Source organism: Oncorhynchus keta, chromosome 7 (assembly GCF_023373465.1).
Source record: "Oncorhynchus keta strain PuntledgeMale-10-30-2019 chromosome 7, Oket_V2, whole genome shotgun sequence".
NCBI classification, from domain to species: domain Eukaryota; kingdom Metazoa; phylum Chordata; class Actinopteri; order Salmoniformes; family Salmonidae; genus Oncorhynchus; species Oncorhynchus keta.
In genome coordinates this window covers 25,611,479-25,635,649 of record NC_068427.1, presented here as the reverse complement: position 1 = coordinate 25,635,649, position 24,171 = coordinate 25,611,479, and the positions used below count along the sequence as shown (strand labels likewise).

General features: G+C 42.1%; 2 protein-coding genes across 2 annotated transcripts in view; both read left to right on the top strand.

Moving 5' to 3' along the window:
* The first annotated feature begins 2,190 nt into the window (after positions 1 to 2,190).
* Positions 2,191 to 4,909, top strand: LOC118386218 (helix-loop-helix protein 2-like). Its single transcript, XM_035773767.2, has 2 exons — positions 2,191 to 2,712; positions 3,675 to 4,909. The coding sequence occupies exon 2, from the start codon at positions 3,724 to 3,726 to the stop codon at positions 4,096 to 4,098; it is 375 nt and encodes a 124-aa protein (XP_035629660.1). The 5' UTR covers positions 2,191 to 2,712; positions 3,675 to 3,723; the 3' UTR covers positions 4,099 to 4,909.
* A 9,321-nt stretch (positions 4,910 to 14,230) lies between these two features.
* Positions 14,231 to 24,171, top strand: part of LOC118385827 (vang-like protein 1) — a 52,924-nt gene continuing 42,983 nt past the window's right edge. The window contains exon 1 of the mRNA XM_052522350.1: positions 14,231 to 14,530. The gene's annotated coding sequence lies outside the window, so the exon portion shown is untranslated. The remainder of the gene's footprint in view (positions 14,531 to 24,171) is intronic.

The window sequence follows — 24,171 nt, the reverse complement described above, 5'->3', positions numbered from 1 at the left end:
TATTGGAATTCACAATGGAACATTGAGCCTACAAAGGAAGGATCCATATTTTAAGGGGCCCAGATTGACGTGGTTTCACACACACAGAGACAGATGAGAGAGGAGGTGATGGTTAGAGGTTTGAGGCTCCCTCATTCCGTTTCCATGATGGAACAGATGGTGTCCAGGCTAGAGCAGACCAGGGGTACACCCAGGAGAGAGGGGGGGAGAATGAGAGAGCGAGGAGAGAAGGAAGAAGAGAAGGAGGAGAATCTTACTTTGATTCAGCCACACAGAAATGATCTTCACAACAAAGTTGACATATTATTTATCTTGTACTATACAATTAGCACAGATGTCAGTTCAACGTCTAGTTTTGATTTACATTTGGTTGAGTTGTCAATTATCGTGAATTCAATGTGAGATGATCACCATGTCATTGGATTTAGGTTAAAAGTTGGGTAAGAAAAGTACGACCTGACCTTACGTTGATGACTTTTTGCAAATCCAACTAGTTTTCCAATGTTGATTCAACGCCATCCAAAAGATTTTTGGGGTTGAAATGATATGGAAACGATGTTGATTCAACCAGCTTTTGCCCAGTGGGTACGGTTATTCTGGACTGAGCACAGTTTGGTACAATTGATCTCCATTGATTCAGTGTTTAAGGTGAATTAAGCTGTTGAAAGGATTCCCAATTTGTCCTCCTGTCAAAAGGAACCACAGAAAATCAATAGGTGTGATCTATCATTCCCGTCTGGGTGATCGGCAACTGAATATACTGTTGCACAATTACAGCACCACACCACGAGGACAACATGGAACTGAGACACTTCCTTTTCATAGTACTCAAAATTACTTCCCACACAAATCTAGTGGGCTTCGTAATGCAGGCATTTTTCTTAATCTGCATAGTATTTATAAAATCCTACAAAAGTAGAATCATTAACAAAAGTATATCACAAATTAACTTTCATGTGGTGCTGCCGTATCATGTAGAGTAACAGGGAAACTGTGTGTGTGTGTGTGTGCGTGTGCGTGTGCGTGTGCGTGTGCGTGTGCGTGTGCGTGTGCGTGTGTGTGTGTGTGTGTGACGACCCAAGGTGAGGGGTACAGCAGTCTATGGACCAATTACTGTAGACAGGTGCTTTATTGTGGAACACACACTCAACACACACACACACACTGTCTCTATTTTTTCTTACCTACACCCATGCACACACATACCCTTCCCCTGTGACAGTGTAACAGTGTGTGTTACGTCTGACAGTATGGCGGCTGGCCCTATGGCCACCCTATTCCCATGACACCCCTACACAATCTGATTGGGATGGGGCCACAACATGGGTCCATATGTCCCTTTTGCAGCTATGTAAGAAGGGGCATATTTTACATGTAATATGGTAGCATTAGCTTAATATCATGATATTTGGGTAATTGGTCCAAGTAAAAGAGTAACCTCTATTGAGCTTGCTATTGATCTGTTTATGTCTCTCATTGGTTATACAGTATAACATGTGACTTCCAATATACCCTCCATCGCTTCTCTGTCTCACCCTCCCAACCTTGTAGAGTGGCTTTATTAGCTCCCCAGGCCAATTACAGTGACAGTGATAGCTAAGCAGGTGTTTTGCTGTAGTTTTACAGTGATAAAGCCCTATATTCTCTCCCATTTTACTGCTCCCAGATCGTCTATAAGCTTATTGAACTGTTAAACATCAATTTCTCATCACCATGACCAGGTCCACCAAGGTGCTGGGTTGCCTGGGAACCATACACCTTGTTATTTACTCAATAATAAAGGTGCTTGTGAAGCAGGCTGCTGTGGTGGTCATCATGGTGTGTGACTGGATGGTGGAACAAGATAGCATGTGTTTCAGTTAGATTCAGTGATGGAGGTTATTTGTGTTTTGGAGATTACATATCCATACAAAAACCATTACCGGAACTATTGGTAATCATTGCATCAATCAATTGATTAAGATATATGTTATGTGTGGTGTCACTGATGAACATCGTGATCATCTCACTAGCACCTTTACCCAATACGATATGTCACCATTAGTGTCTATATATTATCGCAGGGGAGAGGAGGAGGAGGAGGAGGGAGGGTGAAAGAACAACGAGGCAGACAATACCATTCCTCATGTATTCCTCATGCTGCAGTCACTCCCCGCGAGGCTTTATTATAGGTTCGGCTCTTCTTATCTCTCACACAATCTGGCACTCACAAGAGAGTCAGCACGCGCGAAGGTGAGACACGAGCAGGCGGAAGGATTCCCTGTAATCGTTCCCCTCACAGAAGAATGGTCCCTGGCATGCAGTTTACTAAAGCGCGTCATAATATCACGGAAAAACAAGGCGGACTACAGGAGTCACTCTCTCCACGAGCGCACCCTCTCCTCACAACAACCTCATTTGTTTTCTTCAGCGGAGGTCAAGAGACAACACTTAAGAAAATCTGTCCTCAAACAATCAAGTGATGCTCAAATGAAAAGAACGAAAGAACGACAACAGAAACACCTGTCGTCCGCTTATAATTAGTTAATGGACACGTAAAATAGTTGTGAATAGACTAACATCTAATTTGAAGTTGGTATCACCTATAATCAAATAAATGTTGATGAGAAGGGTTGGAGATGTGTGACCGTGGGTGACACCAACGAGAGTTTTTACAGTGGAAATAACTCCTCAGGGGTGCACCTTTGGATAAAGTTGAGCTAATTAAAATTGGTGAGTCGAAACATTCCTCAAAGTGAAACTAATAACTGATTTATGCTGGTTGGTTTTAAAGCATATATTTTTCCATTTTATAAGTGGCATTTATTTTACTATAGAAATAGTTACAGTGGTTTATGATCATTTACGTTATCCCCTCTAAACGTTACATGATGAGGCGGCAGGTATTCTAGTGGTTAGAGCGATGGGCCAGTGCACAAAAGGTAGCTGGATCGAATCCCCGAACCGATATTTTATAACAAAAATCTGTCCTTCTGCGGCTGAACAAGGCAGTTCAAGGCAGTCATTGTAAATAAGAATTTGTTTTTAACTGAATTGCCTAGTTAAATAAAGGTAAACTTATTTTAATGAATCATGGTTCCTTTATATGACCCAACATATAAAGGATATCCCGTTTGTGTCTCTGCGTATTTCAAACGCGCGTCATTCAACCATACAGCGGGTGAATCGTCTGCAAGACAGATGGGCAGCTGCTCACGTGAATCCAGAGCTCTCCCAATAATTAATTTCAATTAAGTCAGATGATGATTTAATGTCTGCTGTGTTCGGTGGTCTCTGTTCGCAGCTATAGGATTAAATTAAATGCAGCCTGTGGAAATTTGATTCGATAAAATGGGCAGATGAGACCGTTTTAAAAGGGTCAAGACTAGACAGAATTGCAAAACTTTATGAATAAGCTATTTTCGAAAAATATTTTTAAGGGCTTTTTAATAATACAGATACTCCACATTGTATCAACAGGGAAATAAGCAACTACATCAGACCATAACAAGCATAGACGAAAGTGATTTGTTAGAATCAGCACAAAGGACAGCGCAGAACAGGTTTGCGAACATGCGCATCTTGCAAAAATATTCTCTCCGTTTTTAAAAATCGAAAATCTAATTGTCCATAGAAACTTAACATATTCTCTCACATATACTTTGTTATAATACTAAATCCTATTTTTCCCACAGGGGTTGAACCTTTGATCTGAAAAGAGACCACAAAACAGACGGCCTGAAGATGATGCTGAGTCCTGACCAGCCAGACGTTGACCTGCCCTGGGGGCAGCCCGACACAGAGACCCTGCTGAACAGCATCAAGATGGAGTGCGCCCCCCTGGCCGCGGAGCCCGCAGAGGGCGAAGGCAAGGCGCGCTCTCTGTCCATTCCTTCCCTCAGCAGGGAGGAGAAGAGGAGGCGGAGGCGCGCTACAGCCAAGTACCGGTCCGCGCACGCAACAAGAGAGCGCATTCGCGTCGAGGCTTTCAACGTTGGGTTCGCCGAGCTGAGGAAGCTTCTCCCGACACTTCCGCCAGACAAGAAGCTGTCTAAAATTGAGATCCTCCGGCTCGCAATCTGCTACATCACCTACCTCAACCATGTGCTGGATGTGTAGGTCATCAGTCAAGGATGGACACCGTCAGTGAAGGAGAGAAGAAGACTGAAGATGGAGACTGTGTAGGGTGGACTGCATACGAATGCTTGATAGACATTGTTGACATATATCTGGCCTGGGAGCACTGCTGTGCCTGTAGTGTGTGCCCAAGTGCCCTGTGTGCTGCCACTCTAGGCCAGAGTCACACAGTAAAACAGGACCTAATGTCTTTCTCTTTCTCAGTGTTGTGAAGGAAAGAAACTGCTGCCCCACTGGACTTACCCACAGACTTACCCAATCGAATCCAAATTTGCAGTGTCAGAAAACGCAATAATGTCGGGTGATCCTACTTCTTATAGGTTTATTAGCCTAGTATTGAAAAGCTGTCCTGTTAGCCAATACTTGCCATGGCGAAACTTCTCTCCGGACAGGGCTGATTTAAAGGATCTGTAGCTGTAGAGATTCGCTAAAATCAGTGATGAAGTTCAAAGTAGAATATAAGTGCCACTTATTTACAGATATGATATGTTGTATATTATATTCGTTATTTGTTTTTGTATTAGGCTTAGTAACTTATGTATTTATCAATTCATGTTTACATTGTAATGTCTTATGTCTGGTGTTTGCACATACATATGTATTTGTAATATATATAACAATTATTTATACTCTGACAACAGAACAAATACTGTTGCTCTTTATTGCACTTTTTAATCGGATTTTATCTATTAAACATTTCCCAAAATGTTTTTGAAATCCCTGTTAAATCCAGAGGTTGCAAGTGAGATTGCAGTGTTTTGTTTGGTAGGGTGAGACACAGTTTCAGCTTTAGGCCTACAATTTCATTATTAGCTTTTTCTTAAATGTTTGTTGTTGTATGGGCATTCTGGCAAACGTTCAGGTGGAAATTTGACTAAAACATTTCTAAACTAAAGATATCTGTGACGCCAGGCTATTTCATCATTTCCCCAGATTGGAGAGGCGATCTGAGCTGGGGATTCGCTCTGCAGCGGGAGGACAGACGCTCTCCCCACGGAAGGGGCAGGTGTTCCTGCAGACGAGCAGAGACAACCGCATTACAGCCCATCCGTCTGACAAATCCCCCGGGACGGGCGCGGGCGCGGGCGCACACACACACACACACATACATTTAGGGAGAGGTGACATGGGAATCATGGACAAACGAAAAAAAGCATCATATTGGCTGGACAAAGAGAGCTTATTCGATGGATAAATAATACGGACAATAATTGTAGGCTGTAGGCCTAATATTATTTGGATAGCCCATTGATAAATAATGCAACATAAAGCAGCACAGCAAATGCTACATGAAAAACATTAAATATTTATAAACAAACAAGATTTTCTACATGCAAATTCATGTCAGTTTTGTGAATACAGAAGAAGCATGTTGTGGGTCTAATTCGTAAAACAAAACAACCTATTGAAACAAACTAGGCTAATACTTTGTTCAAGCTAATTATTTACAATGAAATAAACTATAAAAAAATATACCTCAAGTAAATTTGGAGAGCTAAAAAGCTTGCATCAACTAAAGCCACAAAGCAAAATTAGAAGGAGAAAATGAAGGAAATGTCACATAGGGGAAAGTGGAGTAAGTTGTGCCAAATGGTTGGTTGAGCCGTTACAAAGGTTATACATCAATTGGAGTCTCTATAAGCTACAATATGAGGTCCTAAACCTAGCAGAAAGTGCAGCCTTGTAGCTGTGTGGGCTTATATAGTCAAAATGGTGGCTTTGGTGTAAATTGTGAAATTCGGCCAGGTGCAAGTTGAGGAAATGGTTAATGACAACACTTTGTCAGTTTTATGCACAGTACTTTGAAGACACCACACATTTGTGTGCTTAGTCAAGTTCAAATGATGACAAATGCCTCCCTGGGTCTCCCGAGTGGCACAGCGGTCTAAGGCACTCTAGCGCAGTGCTAGAGGTTTCACTACAGACCCAGGTTCGACCTCGGGCTGTATTCCAACCGACTGTGATCTGGAGTCCCATAGGGCGGCACACAATTGGCCCAGCATTGTCCAGGTTAGGGGAGGGTTTGGTTGGGGGGCTTTACTTGGGTCATCGCACTCTAGCAACTCCTTGTGGCGGGACGGGCAGTTGGGTTTGCCTCCCTCTAGGACAGAATTGAAATGTTTTCTTCCCAATGTGTTAAAAATGTGTCCCTCTATGCCTACCCTGTCCCTATGTTCATCTACCCTAAACCTGGGGTAAATTGTGCCAAGAGACCACTTTCTTTTGGATAAGCTAAGTTTTCAAACTGTTATGTTTACATGAATTCTGAATATTTCCAGGGATACACAACATCCTGAAATATATGTACAGTGTCTTCAGAAAGTATTCATACCCCATAACCCAACATTTTGTTGTGCTACAGCCTGAATTCAAAATGGATTAAACATATTTAATTCTCACCCATCTATACACAATACCCTATAATGATCAAGGGAAAACATGTTTTTATACATTTTTGCAAATTTACATAGGTATTCACACCACTGAGTCAATACATGTTAGAATCACCTTTGGCAGAGATTACAGCTGTGAGTTGTCTGTGTAAATCTAAGAGTTTTGCACACCTGGATTGTACAATATTTGTCCATTACTCTTTTCAAAATTCTTCAAGCTTTGTCAAATTAGTTGTTGATCATTGCTAGACAACCATTTTCAGGTCTTGCCATAGATTATATACATATCTCAGCTACTCCGGAACATTTACTGTCTCCTTGGTAAGAAACTCCAGTGAAGATTTGGCCTTGTATTTTAGGTTATTGTTCTGCTGAAAGGCAAATTAATCTCCCAGTGTCTAGTGGAAAGCAGACTGAACCAGATTTTCTTCTTGGATTTTGCCTGTGCTTATCTCCCTTCCATTTGTTTTTTATCCTGAAAAACTCCAGTCTTTAACGACTACAAGCATACCCATAACATGATGCAGCCACCACCATTCTTGGTAATATGGAGAGTTGTACTCAGTAATGTATTTAATTACATTTACCCAAACATAACACTTTGTATTCAGGACAAAAAGTTAACTGATTTGCCAAATAGTTTGCAGAATTACTTTAGTGACTTGTTGCAAACAGGATACATGTTTTGGAATATTTTAATTCTGTACATGCTTCCTTCTTTTCACTCTGTCAATTAGGTTAGTATTGTGGAGTAACTACAATGTTGTTATCCTTCTTCAGTTTTCTCCTATCATAGCCATTAACCTCTGTCACTGTTTTAAAGTCACCATTGGCCTCATGGTAAAATCCCTGAGCGGTTTCCTTCCTCTCCGTCAACTGGGTTAGGAAGGACACCTGTATCTCTGTAGTTACTGGGTGTATTGATATACCAACCAAAGTGCAATTAATAACTTCACCATGCTAAAAGGGATATTCAATGTCTGCTTTTTTATTTTTATCCATCGACCAACAGGTGCCCTACTTTGCGAGGCATTGGAAACCCTTCCTGATCTTTGTGGTTGTATCTGTATTTTGAAGTTCCCTGCTCGACTGAGGGACCGTACAGATAATTGTATGTGTGAGGTACAGAGATGAGGTAGTCATTCAAAATAATGTTTAACACTTATCACACACAGAGTGAGTCCAGGCAACTTATTATATTACTTGTTAAGCACATTTTTACCCCTGAACTTGCCATAACAAAGAGGTTGAATACTTATTGACTTAAGACATTTCAGGTTTTCATTTTTAATACATTTGTAAAAAAATAAATAATAATAATAATAATAATTAAGAACATTATTCCACTTTGACATTATTAGTATTGTGTGTAGGCCAGTGACAAAAGAAATCTCTCTCACTCGGCCCTAGGGGGGGTGGGGTATTGTCTGTGGCCACTCCAGCAGCAGGGGCTTGGGCGAGAGCTGGGCCTATAGGCCCTTTGTCTCCACACACAGATGGGCCGTAAGAATCCCACAAGCTTCGAGGTGGGGGGACAGAGAGTGGAGAAAAAAATATGTTTGACTCTGGTATAGGATACAAAAACACACATAAATAGGTAGCCGAGTGGTTAAGGGTGTAATTGCTCCAGGGTCAATGTCAATCATGGCTGATCCCTGGTTGTGACCCCACTCTCCAGGGGTGTCTCGGGGGTAGTTGGCATGTGAAAAAAACACATTTCCAATTCACATGCATATAATAAAAATGTGTACATGTGTGAAATAGGACAACAGTACCAACCTAAAAAATATAGAAACACACACACACAGAATCAATGCCAATGGGTGTTAAATAATTCTGTGGTGCAAGGCTGCCCTCTGTTGGTCTATAACACTATAGACTATTGTAGAAATAAGCATATCAATGATCAGCAGCCCTTCAAATGTGAGTGCATTAAAAAGATGGGAACACACACAAACAAACTGAGGAAGGAGAGTCTGGCCATTCTCAATGTAGATATTTAGCCACAACTACTCTTTAATATTCACAGATCTGAAATAATTGGACAGGTAAAAACAGGCTATCCTTTCACACTTACTGCAAACACAGTAAGGGTTTAGTTTAATAAGACGAGTGGCTAGGGACTGTAATAACACAACGCTTCTGGGGGTCCTTATTTAATATACAGCAGAGTGTAGCCCAGACTACAGTGTCATGGGCTACACAGCTGACTGAATTTGACTTGTGTGTGTGTGTGTGTGTGCAGGCAAACACAACTGCAGGGGTTCCAGGATTATTTCCAGCAACATTGCTAACTGTTTAAGAGACTGATGGACAGAGTCTGGTAGTGCTCTAGTCCTCCCTATCAGACTGATGGACAGAGTCTGGTAGTGCTCCAGTTCTCCCTGTCAGACTGAGGGACAGGGTCTGGTAGTGCTCTAGTCCTCCCTGTCAGACTGAGGGACAGGGTCTGGTAGTGCTCTAGTCCTCCTTGTCAGACTGAGGGACAGGGTCCGGTAGTGCTCCAGTTCTCCCTGTCAGACTGAGGGACAGGGTCTGGTAGTGCTCTAGTCCTCCCTGTCAGACTGAGGGACAGGGTCTGGTAGTGCTCTAGTCCTCCCTGTTAGACTGACGGACAGGGTCTGGTAGTGCTCTAGTCCTCCCTGTCAGACTGAGGGACAGGGTCTGGCAGTGCTCTAGTCCTCCCTGTCAGACTGAGGGACAGGGTCTTGTAGTGCTCCAGTCCTCCCTGTCAGACTGAGGGACAGGGTCTTGTAGTGCTCCAGTTCTCCCTGTCAGACTGAGAGACAGGGTCTGGTAGTGCTCTGGTCCTCCCTGTCAGACTGAGGGACAGGGTCTGGTAGTGCTCCAGTTCTCCCTGTCAGACTGAGGGACAGGGTCTGGTAGTGCTCTAGTCCTCCCTGTCAGACTGAGGGACAGGGTCTGGTAGTGCTCTAGTCCTCCCTGTTAGACTGAGGGACAGGGTCTGGTAGTGCTCTAGTCCTCCCTGTCAGACTGAGGGACAGGGTCTTGTAGTGCTCCAGTCCTCCCTGTCAGACTGAGGGACAGGGTCTTGTAGTGCGCCAGTTCTCCCTTTCAGACTGAGAGACAGCGTCTGGTAGTGCTCTAGTCCTTCCTGTCAGACTGAGGGACAGGGTCTGGTAGTGCTCTAGTCATCCCTGTCAGACTGAGGGACAGGGTCTGGTAGTGCTCTAGTCCTCCCTGTCAGACTGAGGGACAGGGTCTGGTAGTGCTCTAGTCCTCCCTGTCAGACTGAGGGACAGGGTCTTGTAGTGCTCTAGTCATCCCTGTCAGACTGAGGGACAGGGTCTGGTAGTGCTCCAGGTCTCCCTGTCAGAATAAGCAACAGAGGAATTGAAAACCATTTAAACTCCTGTAGAAGTGGCACTATGGTTATTGTGAGTATGTATGTTCCTTTTACTCCTCCTTCTATTGAGTTTACACAAACTGCAATCTCCTACCATTCTGATAGATTGGAGACTGTCAGAAAACATGGTTGTAACGTTAATAATTTGGTTGTTATTCCATTGGTTACCACGAGGCAGATGCTCCATGGGCAGAGTGGCCCACACTCATTGAATATGGCACTTTTAAATGTTAGATCACAAATAAAACCTTTCTTGTGAATGACCTCATTACTGAGCTCAAAGTTGATTGCATGTTTCTCACTGAAACATGGCTGTCTTCAGACGGCAGTGTTGCTCTTATTGAAGCAACTTTGGGTCTTTTGAGCATCATGCTATACTGTTTAAATGTCAGCCATCAGTGCTGGCCATAACCTTGTATAGGCCACCAAAGCACTGTCCCACTTTCTTTACTGATTTCTCAGAACTATTGTCTACTATCCTTGAGAACTATGATAACATCATTGTGTTGGGCGATTTTAATATTCATGTTGACAAAGAGACTTACTCCAAGGTCATTGAATTTATGAATCTGTTGAGCTCTATGGACTTTATCCAACATGTTAATGGGTGCACCCATAACCACAGCTATACTCTGGACCTGGTTATTACCAAGGGACTTCTATTGACATATCCTCCATTGTCGATGTTGCTTTATCTGATCACCACTGTGTGTTTTTTACTAGCTTGTAACCCACAGCACATGGTAATACTGAACACGTTATTAAGAAATGCTATCTTACCTCTGAAGTTGCTACAGATTGCATTGAGTGTATGAACAATACTCATTCACCTATTCTGCCTTCCTCTTGTGATGATTTAGTTGACAACTTTAATAGCAAATAAGGACGACCATTGATACCATAGCTCCAGTAAGGTTGAAAAAAGCCACATCCAAACAGAGAGCCCCTTGGATGAGTGAAGAAACTAATCAATTCAAGAGAAATTGCAGAAAGGGAGACCGAAAGTATAGAAAGTCAAAGTTGCAGGTCCATTATGATATTCTGAGAGAGAAACTTGACATATATAAGGCAATTAGAAATGCCAGATGGGCTAATTTTTCTAACTTGATCACTAATAATCAGAATCATTCGAGAGTGCTTTTCTCAGCCATTCATGGCCTGATAAATCCTAAATGTGAATTTTCCTCCACATCTAAATGTGATGAGTTTGCAGTAAATTTCAGAGATAATATAATTAACATTAGGCTCAGTCAAGCAAGACCTGATGAGAAGTTTTATGATATGTGCCCTAGCCTAACACGCAAAGGCACTATGGATTTATGGATTTATTTTCCCTGCCGGCAGGGTAGCCTAGTGGTTGTGTCAACCAGGGAAACCACCCGGTAGCCTAGTGGTTAGAGCGTTGGACTAGTAACCGGAAGGTTGTGAGTTCAAACCCCCAAGCTGACAAGGTACAAATTTGTCGTTCTGCCCCTGAACAGGCAGTTAACCCACTGTTCCCAGGCTGTCATTGAAAATAAGAATGTGTTCTTAACTGACTTGCCTGGTTAAATAAAGGTAAAAATAAATAAAAATTAAATGTTCAGTAATGTGATATCACAAATTAAGCATTCTAACTTCCTTCTCGATCCTATACCCACCACCTCCTTCAAAACAGTTTTTAATTGCAGATCTGAAGAAGTGCAAGCTATTGTTAATCACTCCCTGTTCACAGGCACAGGGTCACAGTGTCCAGTATTTATGCTGCAATAGTTTGTGTCGGGGGGCTAGTGTCAGTCTGTTATATCTGAAGTATTCCTCCTGCCTTAGCCAGTGTCCTGTGTGAATTTAAGTATGCTCCCTCGAATTCTCTCTCTCTCCTTTTCTCTCTTTATCTCCCTCTTCTCTCGGAGGACCTGAGCCCTGGTACCATGCCTCAGGACTCAGGACTGATGACTCCTTGCTGTCCCCAGTCCACCTAGTCATGCTGCTGCTCCAGTTTCAACTGTTCTGCCTGTGGCTATGGAACCCTGACCTGTTCACTGGACGTGCTACCTTGTCCCGGACCTGCTGTTTTGGACTCTCTCCACTGCACCTGCTGTTTCTAACTATGAATGATCGGCTATGAAATGCCAACTGACATTTACTCCCAAGGTCCTGACCTGTTGCACCCTCTACAACCACTGTGATTATTATTATCTGACCCTGCTGGTCATCTATGAACGTTTGAACATCTTGGCCATGTTCTGTTATAATCTGTTATAATAATCTTGAGTCCGGTACTGTTCAGTATATATGTTACCCCTTGGCAGCGTTATCAGAAAGCACAGCAGACGATACACAACTTTACATTTCTGTGTCACCAGAGGATTTTAACGCCACTGATTAAATTATTAGACTGTGTTATTGATTTAAATACTTGCATGACTCACAACTTCTTCCAGCTAAATCAAGACAAGACCGAGGTAGTTATTGTTAGCACAGAGAAAGAATCTTGTCGCACATTTTAATTCATGGGCAATAATGATAAAACAGTAGGTAAAAAAACTAGGTGTCATTTTAGATTCTGAACTCAATTTAGAATCCCACATTAGGAATGTGACCATGATAGCTTTTTAACACCTGAGGAATATTGCCAAGGTGCTGCCATTTCTCTCTCAGGCTGATATAGAGAGGCTCATCCATGCTTTTATTACAAACAGGCTTAACTACAGTAATGATCTCCTGTCTGGTCTACCCAAGAAAGCCATTGGTCAACTGCAAAACATACAGAAAGCTGCAGTGCAAGACCAGACAGAAAGCACACATTACACTGGTTTTAAAGTCTCTGCACTGGCTGCCTGTGAGATTTAGAATGAATTTTAAGATTATTTTTAAATCAATCCACGTTTGCGCACTGAAATAAATGTCAGACATGCTTTTAAGTTATGTGCCCAGTAGGTCCCTCTGATCCTCTGGTACTGGCCTTGTAACTATCCAAAAGCCTATGACCAAGAGGCATGCAGAGGCAATCTTTAGTTATTATGCCCCCAGCCTCTGGAATAGCCTGCCAGAGAACCTGAGGGAGGTCAAAACTGTGGACATATTTAAAAGAGATCTTAAACACACCTTTGTAGCTTTGCTTTTCCTTAGGGTGCTTTTTAGTCATTCAGTTTTTGTTATTCTTTTGTTTTTTTATCCTGTTATGTTTGTTGTGATGGAAATATTTCAGTTTTTATTTTTCTAGTTTTTTTCCTGTGAAGCACATTGTGTTGCATACCCTGTCTGAAATGTGCTGTATAAATACAGCTCGATTTGATTTATAATTCTACAGAAAAAAAGAAACCAATCATTTTGAATGGTAAAAATAAATCTCATCACTGCATCAATTGCTAATTAATTAATGAATTAGATTCTAAATATGGGGCATGCTGATAACTGCCTACACACTAATGCCCCCTATTACACACATCTCTCGTTTCCTCTATCTCCCCCCAGAATCCATTCCCTGTCTGTCCACCACTGAGCCAGCAGATCCAAGCTAGCACTGGAACGAGCTGCAACAAACACTCAAACTGGACAGTTTTATTTCAATCTCTTCATTCAAAGACTCAATCATAGACACTTTTACTGACAGTTGTGCCTGCTTTGCGTGATCTATTGTCGTCTCTACCTTCTTGCCCTTTGTGCTGTTGTCTGTGCCCAATAATGTTTGTACCATGTTTTGTGCTGCTACCATGTTGTTGTCATATGCTGCTGCCTTGCTACATTGTTGTCTTTAGGTCTCTCTTTATGTAGTGCTGTCTCTCTTGTCATGATGTGTGTTTTGATCTATATATATATATATACAGTGAGGAGAACAAGTATTGGATACACTGCCGAATTTGCAGGTTTTCCTCCTTACAAAGCATTAGAGGTCTGTAATTTTTATCATAGGTACACTTCAACTGTGAGAGGCAGAATCTAAAACAAAAATCCAGAAAATCACATTGTATGATTTTTAAGAAATTAATTTGCATTTTATTGCATGACAAAAGTATTTGATACATCAGAAAAGCAATCAGAAAAACCTTTGTTTGCCATTACAGAGATTATATGTTTCCTGTAGTTCTTGCAAATTAATTTCTTAAAAAGCATACAATGTGATTTTCTGGATTTTTGTTTTAGATTCCGTCTCTCACAGTTGAAGTGTACCTATGATTAAAAAAATTACAGACCTCTACATGCTTTGTAAGTAGGAAAACCTGCAAAACCAGCATTTGCCTTTTGGTAGGCCATCATTGTAAATAAACATGTGTTCTTAACTGACTTGCCTAGCTAAATAAAGGTAAAATAAAAAAAACGAACTTAAACACTAGCAGTAGTTCAAACTTTTCAGTTTGGATAATGGAAAAATTCGGTGTACAACACATTTCTCATACCTCGATTTAGGTACGTTTTCCGAGCAGTTACTCGCTCCAGCACCGCCTTGATCTAAACAGGAAGCCTGTTGGACCTTAGTGCAGCTGAAAGCAAGCCCTTTGGACCCTAGTGTAGCTGTAAGCAAGCGGGTCGGATCTGCTAGCTATCTGCTGGAGAAGCAGCAACACCGCCTCTGGATCAGTTGGATTTGCAGCCTAGGTGTGCCCAGCTGTCAGCATAGCGGCTTGTATTTCACGCCAAAACGCAAGTGAAGGAATGTCGCCAACATAAAAAGGTGAGTTATTAGCGATGCATGTGCGCATTGTAGATGTCATGTTGCCAATTAATTTGTGCTTTGCATCGGAATTCAGCGGTATTCGGGGGCTCAACAACGGAAGTTCAGTACCGCTGCCGCGAGTTCAGTACACTTTACATTGACGCGGATGTTATTTCTCACTGCTATGATAAATGGCTGCTTTTCATGTAACATGCTACAATGTCTGCCGTACATTCATGCATGCAGTTATTTGTCACAATGTAGGTAGGCCTGACTGCGTAACCTTTGAAATTCGCCGACTCCTCGGTGACATGGGGGCTGGCATGTAATTTATGAAACACTCGAAACCAGAGACAGTGCATGTGCCTGTCTGAAACTGTAGCCTACCCAGTGCAACAGATATTCGGCCCGTGTTATAGCTTTCCGTGGTTATTATATCTAAAGAGTCGTCTATTTTATTTGAACTCGTGGGTTGGATCGATCGGATACGGGTTCATTTGGGTTAGATTTACCGTTCATCACTACTGACTATTGGTGGCGGTAGTAGTATTGTACAGATGGAAGAGCCTGCTATAGTCCCTTTTTGAAGGAGGTCTATTTACACCAGGGTTCCCCAATTGGCGGCCCGTGGTTTTATTTAGCCCCCCAAATTGTCTGAGGAACAATTGTTATATTTTTATTGTTGGACATAAAATACTAAAAACACCAGGAAAGCCGATCCAAGTGATTTACATTTTGGATATCTGTATCAAATCAAGTATTCCCACGCATAATAGAGAGACAGGTGATCGTATTCAAACGTAATCAAGGTTGGAAAATGATGAGGTTTTGTCAAATACCACATATGTTTGGGCTTCTTGCGGTCAATTTGCAGTCTACAAATTATTTTATGTTCCGGCCCCCTGACCGATGCTCAAGAAAAATCGTCCCGCGGGCTGAATCTAGTTCATGATCACGGTTTACACTGTTGTTGGCTAATGCTTATCCATCCTGTATAGCCATGCTGCATACTGAAGGGACCAGAGGAGGCTGCTGAGGAGAGATCGGTTCATACTAATGGCTGAAACGGAGTATTATGGCTGGAATGGAATGGTATCAAACACATGACCACGTGTTTGATACCATTCCATAAATGCCAGTCAATCCATTATTATGAGCCTTCCTTCCCTCAGCAGCCTCTACTGGAAGGGACCTGCCCTTTCCTATCCTTATTCTCACTGTGATAAACACACACGTTTATTGAATAAGGTTGCTGGAGACCTTATCTTGCCCATATATTTTTCTAGACCCTTATTGCCCACTGGCAATGCAGGAGAGTTTGTGGCTGCATGTCACCTGCCATGCACTCATAATGGATGAGGTAGCCTACTACACTGTGTGTTATTTTGGGAGGCATCACTGAGGCTGAGCTGCCTGCCATCCAGGACCTCTATATCAGCCAGTGTCAGAGGAAGGCACGATTTGATTTGAAAATTTGCCGAAGACTCCAGCCAAAGACTGTTCTCTCTGCTACTGTCAAGCAAATGGTACCGGAGCATCCACTCTCGGACAACCAGGATCCGAGACAGCTTCTACCCCCAATCCATAATACTGCTAAATACCCAGATTGCTAAATAGTCAATTAATGGTACCTAAACTATATGCACTGACCTTAAGAACACTCACCTGACTATATATACACACCATATGCACACTCACACACTACATTAACACTCCCACACAAAACCCATACAGACAACACACACACACGCATACCGACACAACACAAACATACATTCATACACTTTACAAACACACACACACACACACACACACTCTCATTAATACACGTTTACACTCATCATTTGCTGCTGCTACTTTGTACTTTATTTTACTTTTATTATTATCTATCCTGATGCCTAGTCACTTTAACCTGCCTTCATGTGCATATCTACCTCAAATACTTCATATCTCTGCACATTGATCTAATACTGGTACTCCCTGGATATAGCTACATTCTTGCGTATTTTAAATGTTTTAACTGTTACTAAATATATATATTTTTAAGCAAATGTTTCACTGTAAAGTCTACACCTGTTGGGGAAAGAGAAGGGAAGGGGGATACCTAGTCATTTAACAAAAATGTATCTTCCGCATTTAACCCAACCCCTCTGAATCAGCTGCATTAAACGGGCAGCAGTTGTTGTGGGGGTTAACTGCCGTTCTCAATGGCAGAACAGTGGTGAGCAAAGGCATGTCCTGAGCCTGTTACCTGTTAAGAAACATCCAGTCAGCCATTCAACCAGACAAGTGTTAGTTCTCAAGCCTCACAAGCCTTCCTTCTCTCATCCTGAATCATGATGCACTGTACTTGGGCTATTTCATGAAGGGGTTTGGAACGACGGAGGTTGGATTGCGTAACAGAAAAGTGTGTCGGCTCGCTTCTCTCTCTTTACATTTGAGGTTTTGGGTGTTTGTGACCATTATCAACTCTCTCTTCTCTTGTGTGTGTACAGTTGAAGTCAGAAGTTTACAAACAATTAGGTTTACATACAATTAGGAGTAATCTAAAACTCGTTTTTCAACCACTCCACAAATTTCTTGTTAACGAACTATAGTTTTGGCAAGTCGGTTAGGACATCTACTTTGCATGACACAAGTACTTTTTCCAACCATTGTTTACAGACAGATTATTTCACTTATAATGAACTGTATCACAATTCCAGTGGGTCAGAAGTTTACATACACTAAGTTGAATATGCCTTTCAACATGGCTTTAGAAGCTTCTGATAGGCTAATTGACGTAATTTGAGTCAATTGGAGGTGTACCTGTAGATGTATATTATGGCCTACCTTCAAACTCAGTTCCTCTTTGCTTGACATCATGGGTAAATCATAAGAAATCAGCCAAGAACTCAGAAAAAAAATTGTAGACCTCTACAAGTCTGGTTTATACCTCGGAGCAATTTCCAAACACCTGAAGGTACCAGGTTCATCTGTACAAACAATAGTACGCAAGTATAAATACCATGGGACCACGCAGCCATCATACCGCTCAGGAAGGAGAGGCATTCTGTCTCCTAGAGATGAACGTGCGAAAAGTGCAAATCAATCCCAGAACAACAGCAAAGGACCGTTTGTCTCAGTTGTTGAATCTTATATTCATACAAATCTTTACAGGTGTTAAGCTTGCTGAAAATAAACGCAGTTGACAGTGAGAGGACGTTTATTTTTTTTTTCTGAGTTTACATGCATTACATTTAACCATATGTATCCTGAGCTGTATATGTTTTAAAGGTTATGCTCTATGCTTCTGGCTTTATTTGACTCACACTGGTAACCCACACTGTCAGACATGTCTGGCTTCATGGTGTGAACTCTTTCTCTGTCCCCACACTGCCCAAAGTGTGAGGATTCTGGAGCAAACAGGTACAAAAGGACCTATATCCACAGTAAAACTAGTCCTATATCGACATAACCTGAAAGGCCACTCAGCAAGGAAGAAGACACTGCTCCGAAATCACTATTTAAAAAAAAAAAGCCAGACTACAGTTTGCAACTGCACATGGGGACAAATATCGTACTTTTTGGAGAAATGTCCTCTGGTTTGATGAAACAAAAATAGAACTGTTAGCCATAATGACCATTGTTCTGTTTGGAGGAAAAAGGGGGAGGCTTGCAAGCCGAGGGATACCATCCCAATTGTAAAGCACGGGGGTGGCAGCATCATGTTGTGGGGGTGCTGCAGGAGGGACTGGTGCACTTCACAAAATAGATGGTGTCATGAGGCAGGAAAATTATGTGGATATATTGAAGCAACATCTCAAGACATCAGTCAGGGAAGTTAAAGCTTGGTTGCAAATCAAATTTATTTATATAGCCCTTCGTACATCAGCTGATATCTCAAAGTGCTGTACAGAAACCCAGCCTAAAACCCCAAACAGCAAGCAATGCAGGTGTAGAAGCACGGTGGCTAGGAAGAACTCCCTAGAAAGGCCAAAACCTAGGAAGAAACCTAGAGAGGAACCAGGCTATGTGGGGTGGCCAGTCCTCTTCTGGCTGTGCCGGGTGGAGATTATAACAGAACATGGCCAAGATGTTCAAATGTTCATAAATGACCAGCATGGTCGAATAATAGTAAGGCAGAACAGTTGAAACTGGAGCAGCAGCAAATGGGTCTTCCAAATGGACAATGACCCCAAGCATACTTCCAAAGTTGTGGCAAAATGGCTTAAGGACAACGAAGTCATGATATTGGAGTGGCCATCACAAAGCCCTAACCTCAATCCTGTAGAGAATTTGTGAGCAGAACTGAAAAAGCGTGTGTGAGGAAGGAGGCCTACAAACCTGCTCTGTCAGGAGGAATGGGCCAAAATTCACCCAGCTTATTGTGGGTAGCTACCCAAAACAATTGACCCAGGTTAAACCATTTATGGGCAATGCTACCAAATACTAATTGAGTGTATGTAAACTTCTGACCCACTGGGAATGTGATGAAAGAAATAAAAGCTGAAATAAATCTTTCTCTCTACTATTATTCTGTCATTTCACATTCTTAAACGTAAGTGGTGATCCTAACTGACCTAAGAGAGGGGATTTTTACTAGGATTAAATGTCAGGAATTGTGAAAAACTGAGTTTAAATGTATTTGGCTCAGGTGTATGTAAACTTCCGACTTCAACTGTATGTGTAGGACATGTGTGTGTGTGTGTGTGTTTGTATGTCTTAGTCAAATGTTCTCCCTCCTGCTTTCTGACCTTGGATGATATCTCAAGTGAATGCAGGTTTTTTTGTTTGTTCTTGAACACACCGGTAAGATGATTCATGAGTCATGTGGTATGGTATCTTAACCAGCTCAATGAAAATACTTACTGGATGAACACTAGTACGCACACACACGCACGCGTGCACGCACACACACACAAATTCAGCAAAAAAAGAATTGTCCCTTTTTCAGGACCCTGTCTTTCAAAGATAATTCATACAAATCCAAATAACTTCACAGATATTCATTGTAAAGGGTTTAAACACTGTTTCCCATGCTTATTCACTTAACCATAAACAATTAATGAACATGCACCTGTGGAACAGTCGTTAAGACACTAACAGCTAACAGACGGTAGGAAATTAGGGTCACAGTTAGCAAAACTTATGACACTAAATAGGCCTTTCTACTGACTGAAAAACAGAAAATTCACAGGGTCCCTGCTCGTCTACGTGAACGTGCCTTAGGCATGCTGCAAGGAGGCATGAGGACTGCAGATGTGGCCAGGGCAATACATTTCAATGTCCGTACTGTGAGACGCCTAAGACAGCGCTACAGGGAAACAGGACAGACAGCTGATCGTCCTCGCAGTGGCAGACCACATGTAACAACACCTGTACAGGATCGGTACATCCGAACATCACACCTGTGGGACAGGTACAGGATGACAACAACAACTGCTGAGTTAAACCAGGAACACACAATTTTTACACATTGTCAGACTGTTCTAAATAGGCTGAGAAAGGCTGGACTGAGGGCTTGTAGACCTGTTGTAAGGCAGGTCCTCACCAGACATCACCGGCAACAGCGTCGCCTATGGGCACAAACCCACCATCACTGGACCAGACAGGACTGGCAAAAAGTGCTCTTCACTGACGAGTCGCGGTTTTGTCTCACCAGGGGTGATGATCGGATTCGCGTTTATCATCGATGGAATGAGCGTTACACCGAGGCCTGTACTCGGGAGTGGGATCGATTTGAAGGTGGAGGGTCCGTCATGGTCTGGGGTGGTGTGTCACAGCATCATCGAACTGAGCTTGTTGTCATTGCAGGCAATCTCAACGCTGTGTGTTACAGGGAAGATATCCTCCTCCCTCATGAGGTACCCTTCCTGCAGGCACATCCTGACATGACCCTCCAGCATGACAATGCCACCAGACATACTGCTCGTTCTGTGCGTTATTTCCTGCAAGACTGTAATGTCAGTGTTCTGCCATGGCCACCAAAGAGCCCGGATCTCAATCCCATTGAGCACATCTGGGACCTGTTGGCTCGGAGGATGAGGGCTAGGGCCATTCCCCCCCAGAAATATCCGGGAACTTGCAGGTGCCTTGGTGGAAGAGTGGGGTAACATCTCACAGCAAGAACTGGCAAATCTGGTGCAGTCCATGAGGAGGAGATGCACTGCAGTACTTAATGCACCTGGTGGCCACACCAGATACTGACTGTTACTTTTGACCCCCCTTTGTTCAGAGACACATTATTCCATTTCTGTTAGACACATGTCTGTGGAACTTGTTCAGTTTGTCTCAGTTGTTGAGTTGAATCTTATATTCATACAAATCTTTACAGATGTTAAGCTTGCTGAAAATAAACGCAGTTGACAGTGAGAGGACGTTTATTTTTTTTTTCTGAGTTTACATGCATTACATTTAACCATATGTATCCTGAGCTGTATATGTTTTAAAGGTTATGCTCTATGCTTCTGGCTTTATTTGACTCACACTGGTAACCCACACTGTCAGACATGTCTGGCTTCTTGGTGTGAACTCTTTCTCTGTCCCCACACTGCCCAAAGCCCCCCTGTGTGTGTTTGTACACTGCAGTATTGTTAGTCAACAGCTGTTATAGGCTTATCTATAGTCCATGGCCAGATTGCTTTCTCTATAAATAGCCCTGCAAAGATTCTCTGTCACCATTTACTTAATTTCCAACAGACTTAAGCCTCATCACGTGCTTGTATGTATGTGTATGTCCTCCTGTGTTCCTATATCTACCTTGGAGTTTGTTATTTGTTTATTACTAAGTGTGTTTTTGTTTCTGTCTTCTTTCATTTACCTTGTTTGTTGTACATGTGAATACAGTACATATGTTTGTTTAGGATGGGGTGGTGGGTATAGGCATATGTTTGACTTCTAAACAAACAAACACACTAAATGCCTGGCACTTTGCCACCATCAGGGCAGGGCATTCAGAGGGGGAGGGGGGCTAATAGGGGGGCACAGTGTGGATGCCATGGTAACCAATGATCCATGCAGGCTAGGTTAACGTGTGCCACACAAGATGATGCCATGCTGGATACAGCTGAATGTGTTGGCTTCTCTGATCACACTTCCTTCCCCTCTACCCTGTCTATGGGCCAAATGACTGTACAACTGGGGCAAATGAGTACAAAGATATATATGTATATTATACACACACACACAAACATTTTTAAGTCCACACAGACACGCACACATATATCACATCATTCCCTGGCCTTGTAACTGATTACATAAGATGAGAGTCATCTGTAGGGAAAAGGTTAAAGAGTGACCTAACTATGGCTGTTACGGTGACTGTAATACCGCCACTGCGGCGGTCACAAGTTGTGACGGCAGTCAAATTCCACATGACCGTTTAGTCACGGTAATTCAACTTCTCCAAGCTCTGATGCTGCTGATGGACATTATTAGCCTACCAAACTTGCTTAACTGCCTGGTACTCAGCATTCTTGTCACTCTGACATCAATGCAAATGTATTCAAAAATCAAATAAAAAATTGGAGCCTGTGAGAGAGCCTCGATCACGTGACAGGCATTGGCTGATAAGAATTGAGCTATGTGAGTGAGAGGTGCTTCGGAGCACACAGGTGGGAGAGGGATTTATAATTATTATATTAGGAATAGGAAGACCTGTCTGTTTCTTTGTTAACGGCTTAACACAGTAGTTGCATGTGTGCACTCCCTCCAGAAATATTTTGGAGAAAACATCCTATTTTATTCAGTTATGTTCAATAATTATTGTACTCTTCATACTAAAATATAATGCCATGGAATTCTAAGAAAATCTTGTCTGCTAAATGAACTAATGTAGCCCACAGCCATATGGTATAGCCAGATCAGGGCCTAACATAAGGACAAGGAGTATGCTATTCTGTTCTTCTGAAATAGACTACATTTTCTTTATATCATGTTTCTTTAGACCTGTCTAAAATACATAATGAATGTATTGTGAAGGTGTAGACTATGGAACGTCTACATTTAAAAAAAAGTATAATAATCCAATAGTCTGCATCAGTGGCTTGTAGGCTATGTTTGGAAGCCAGGAGATGCTAAATGTGTTTATGATAATTAACGGTCAGTTACCGTGAGACTGTCAAGCAAATAACTGCCAATCACTGGCTGACAACATGTCATGACCGCCACAGTCCTAGACCTAACTGACCTTTTATACTGTAAATGTCTCTCTCATTTCTTAGGATCGGCACTTTTTTTCAAATGTTGCCTAAAATGACATACCCAAATCTAACTGCTTGTAGCTCAGGCCCTGAAGCAAGGATATGCATATACTAGGTACCATTTGAAAGGAAACACTTTGAAGCTTGTAGGAATGTAGGATAAAATAACACATTAGATCTGGTAAAAGATAATACAAAGAAAAAAAACTGTTCTTTTGTATATATTTTTTCTACCATCTTTTAAATGCAAGAGAAAGGCCATAATGTACGATTCCAGCCTAGGTGCAATATATATTTTGGCTGTGAGAATCCAGCAGTGCATGTGCAACGTTTTAGACTGATACAATGAACCATTGCATTTCTGTTCAAAATGGCAGCAGTCAATGCCAACCTCAAAAGCAATATGGATGAATGGCCACCTAAGTGGAATTGGTGATGTCGCAGTGAGAATGCCACCACCGCACACATCTCGTCTTCTTTTTCTCTTTCTTTTTCTCGGCTCGAATCCCTGAGCCAACGAGGTGAAAAATCTATAGATTTGCCCTTGAGCAAGGCAGTTAACTCTAATATTGTTCCTGTAAGTCGCTCTGGATAAGTGTGTCTGCTAGGCCCAAATGTGCCTAATTTGTTTATTAATAACTTCTCATGTTCAAAATTGTGCGCTCTCCTCAAACAATAGCATGGTATTCTTTCACTGTAATAGCTACTGTAAATTGGACAGTGCAGTTAGATTAACAAGAATTTAAGCTTTCTGCCAATATCAGATATGTCTATGTCCTGGGAAATGTTCTTGTTACTTACAACCTCATGCTATTCGCATTAGCCTACATTAGCTCAACCGTCCCGCAGAGGACCCACCAATCCTGAAGAAGTTTTAAAGACGCATGCTATTACTGTTATTAGTAAGGGTAAATGCATCTCTGAGGAAGCTATAAATATGCCTATACCCCTGACCTTGCTTCACTGGCTCCCTGACCCTGAGTCTCAGTGCAAATCCTAGATAAACACCCAAATGAGTGTTTATATTACATTAATTTCACTTTCTGCTCTCATGAATATGTCTGCCCAGTCCACTGAACCATAACCACATACAGAAATGTAATTATAGCAAATACACAATACATACAAATGTATGTGGACAACCCTACAAATGAGTGGATTTGGCTATTTCAGCCACACCCGTTGCTGACAGGTGTCAAAAAATCAAGCACACAGCCATGCAATCTCCATAGTGAAACATTGACAGTAGAATGGCCTTTTTGTTTTGTTTAATTTATTTAACCCTCATTTAACTAGGCAAGTCAGTTCAGAACAAATTCTTATTTACAATGACGGCCTACCCCGGCCAAACCCTAAACCGGACTGCGCTGGGCCAATTGTGTACCGCACTATGGGACTCCCAATCACGGCCGGTTGTGATACAGCCTGGAATCGAATCAGGGTTTGTAGTGACGTCTCTAGGACTGAGATGCAGTG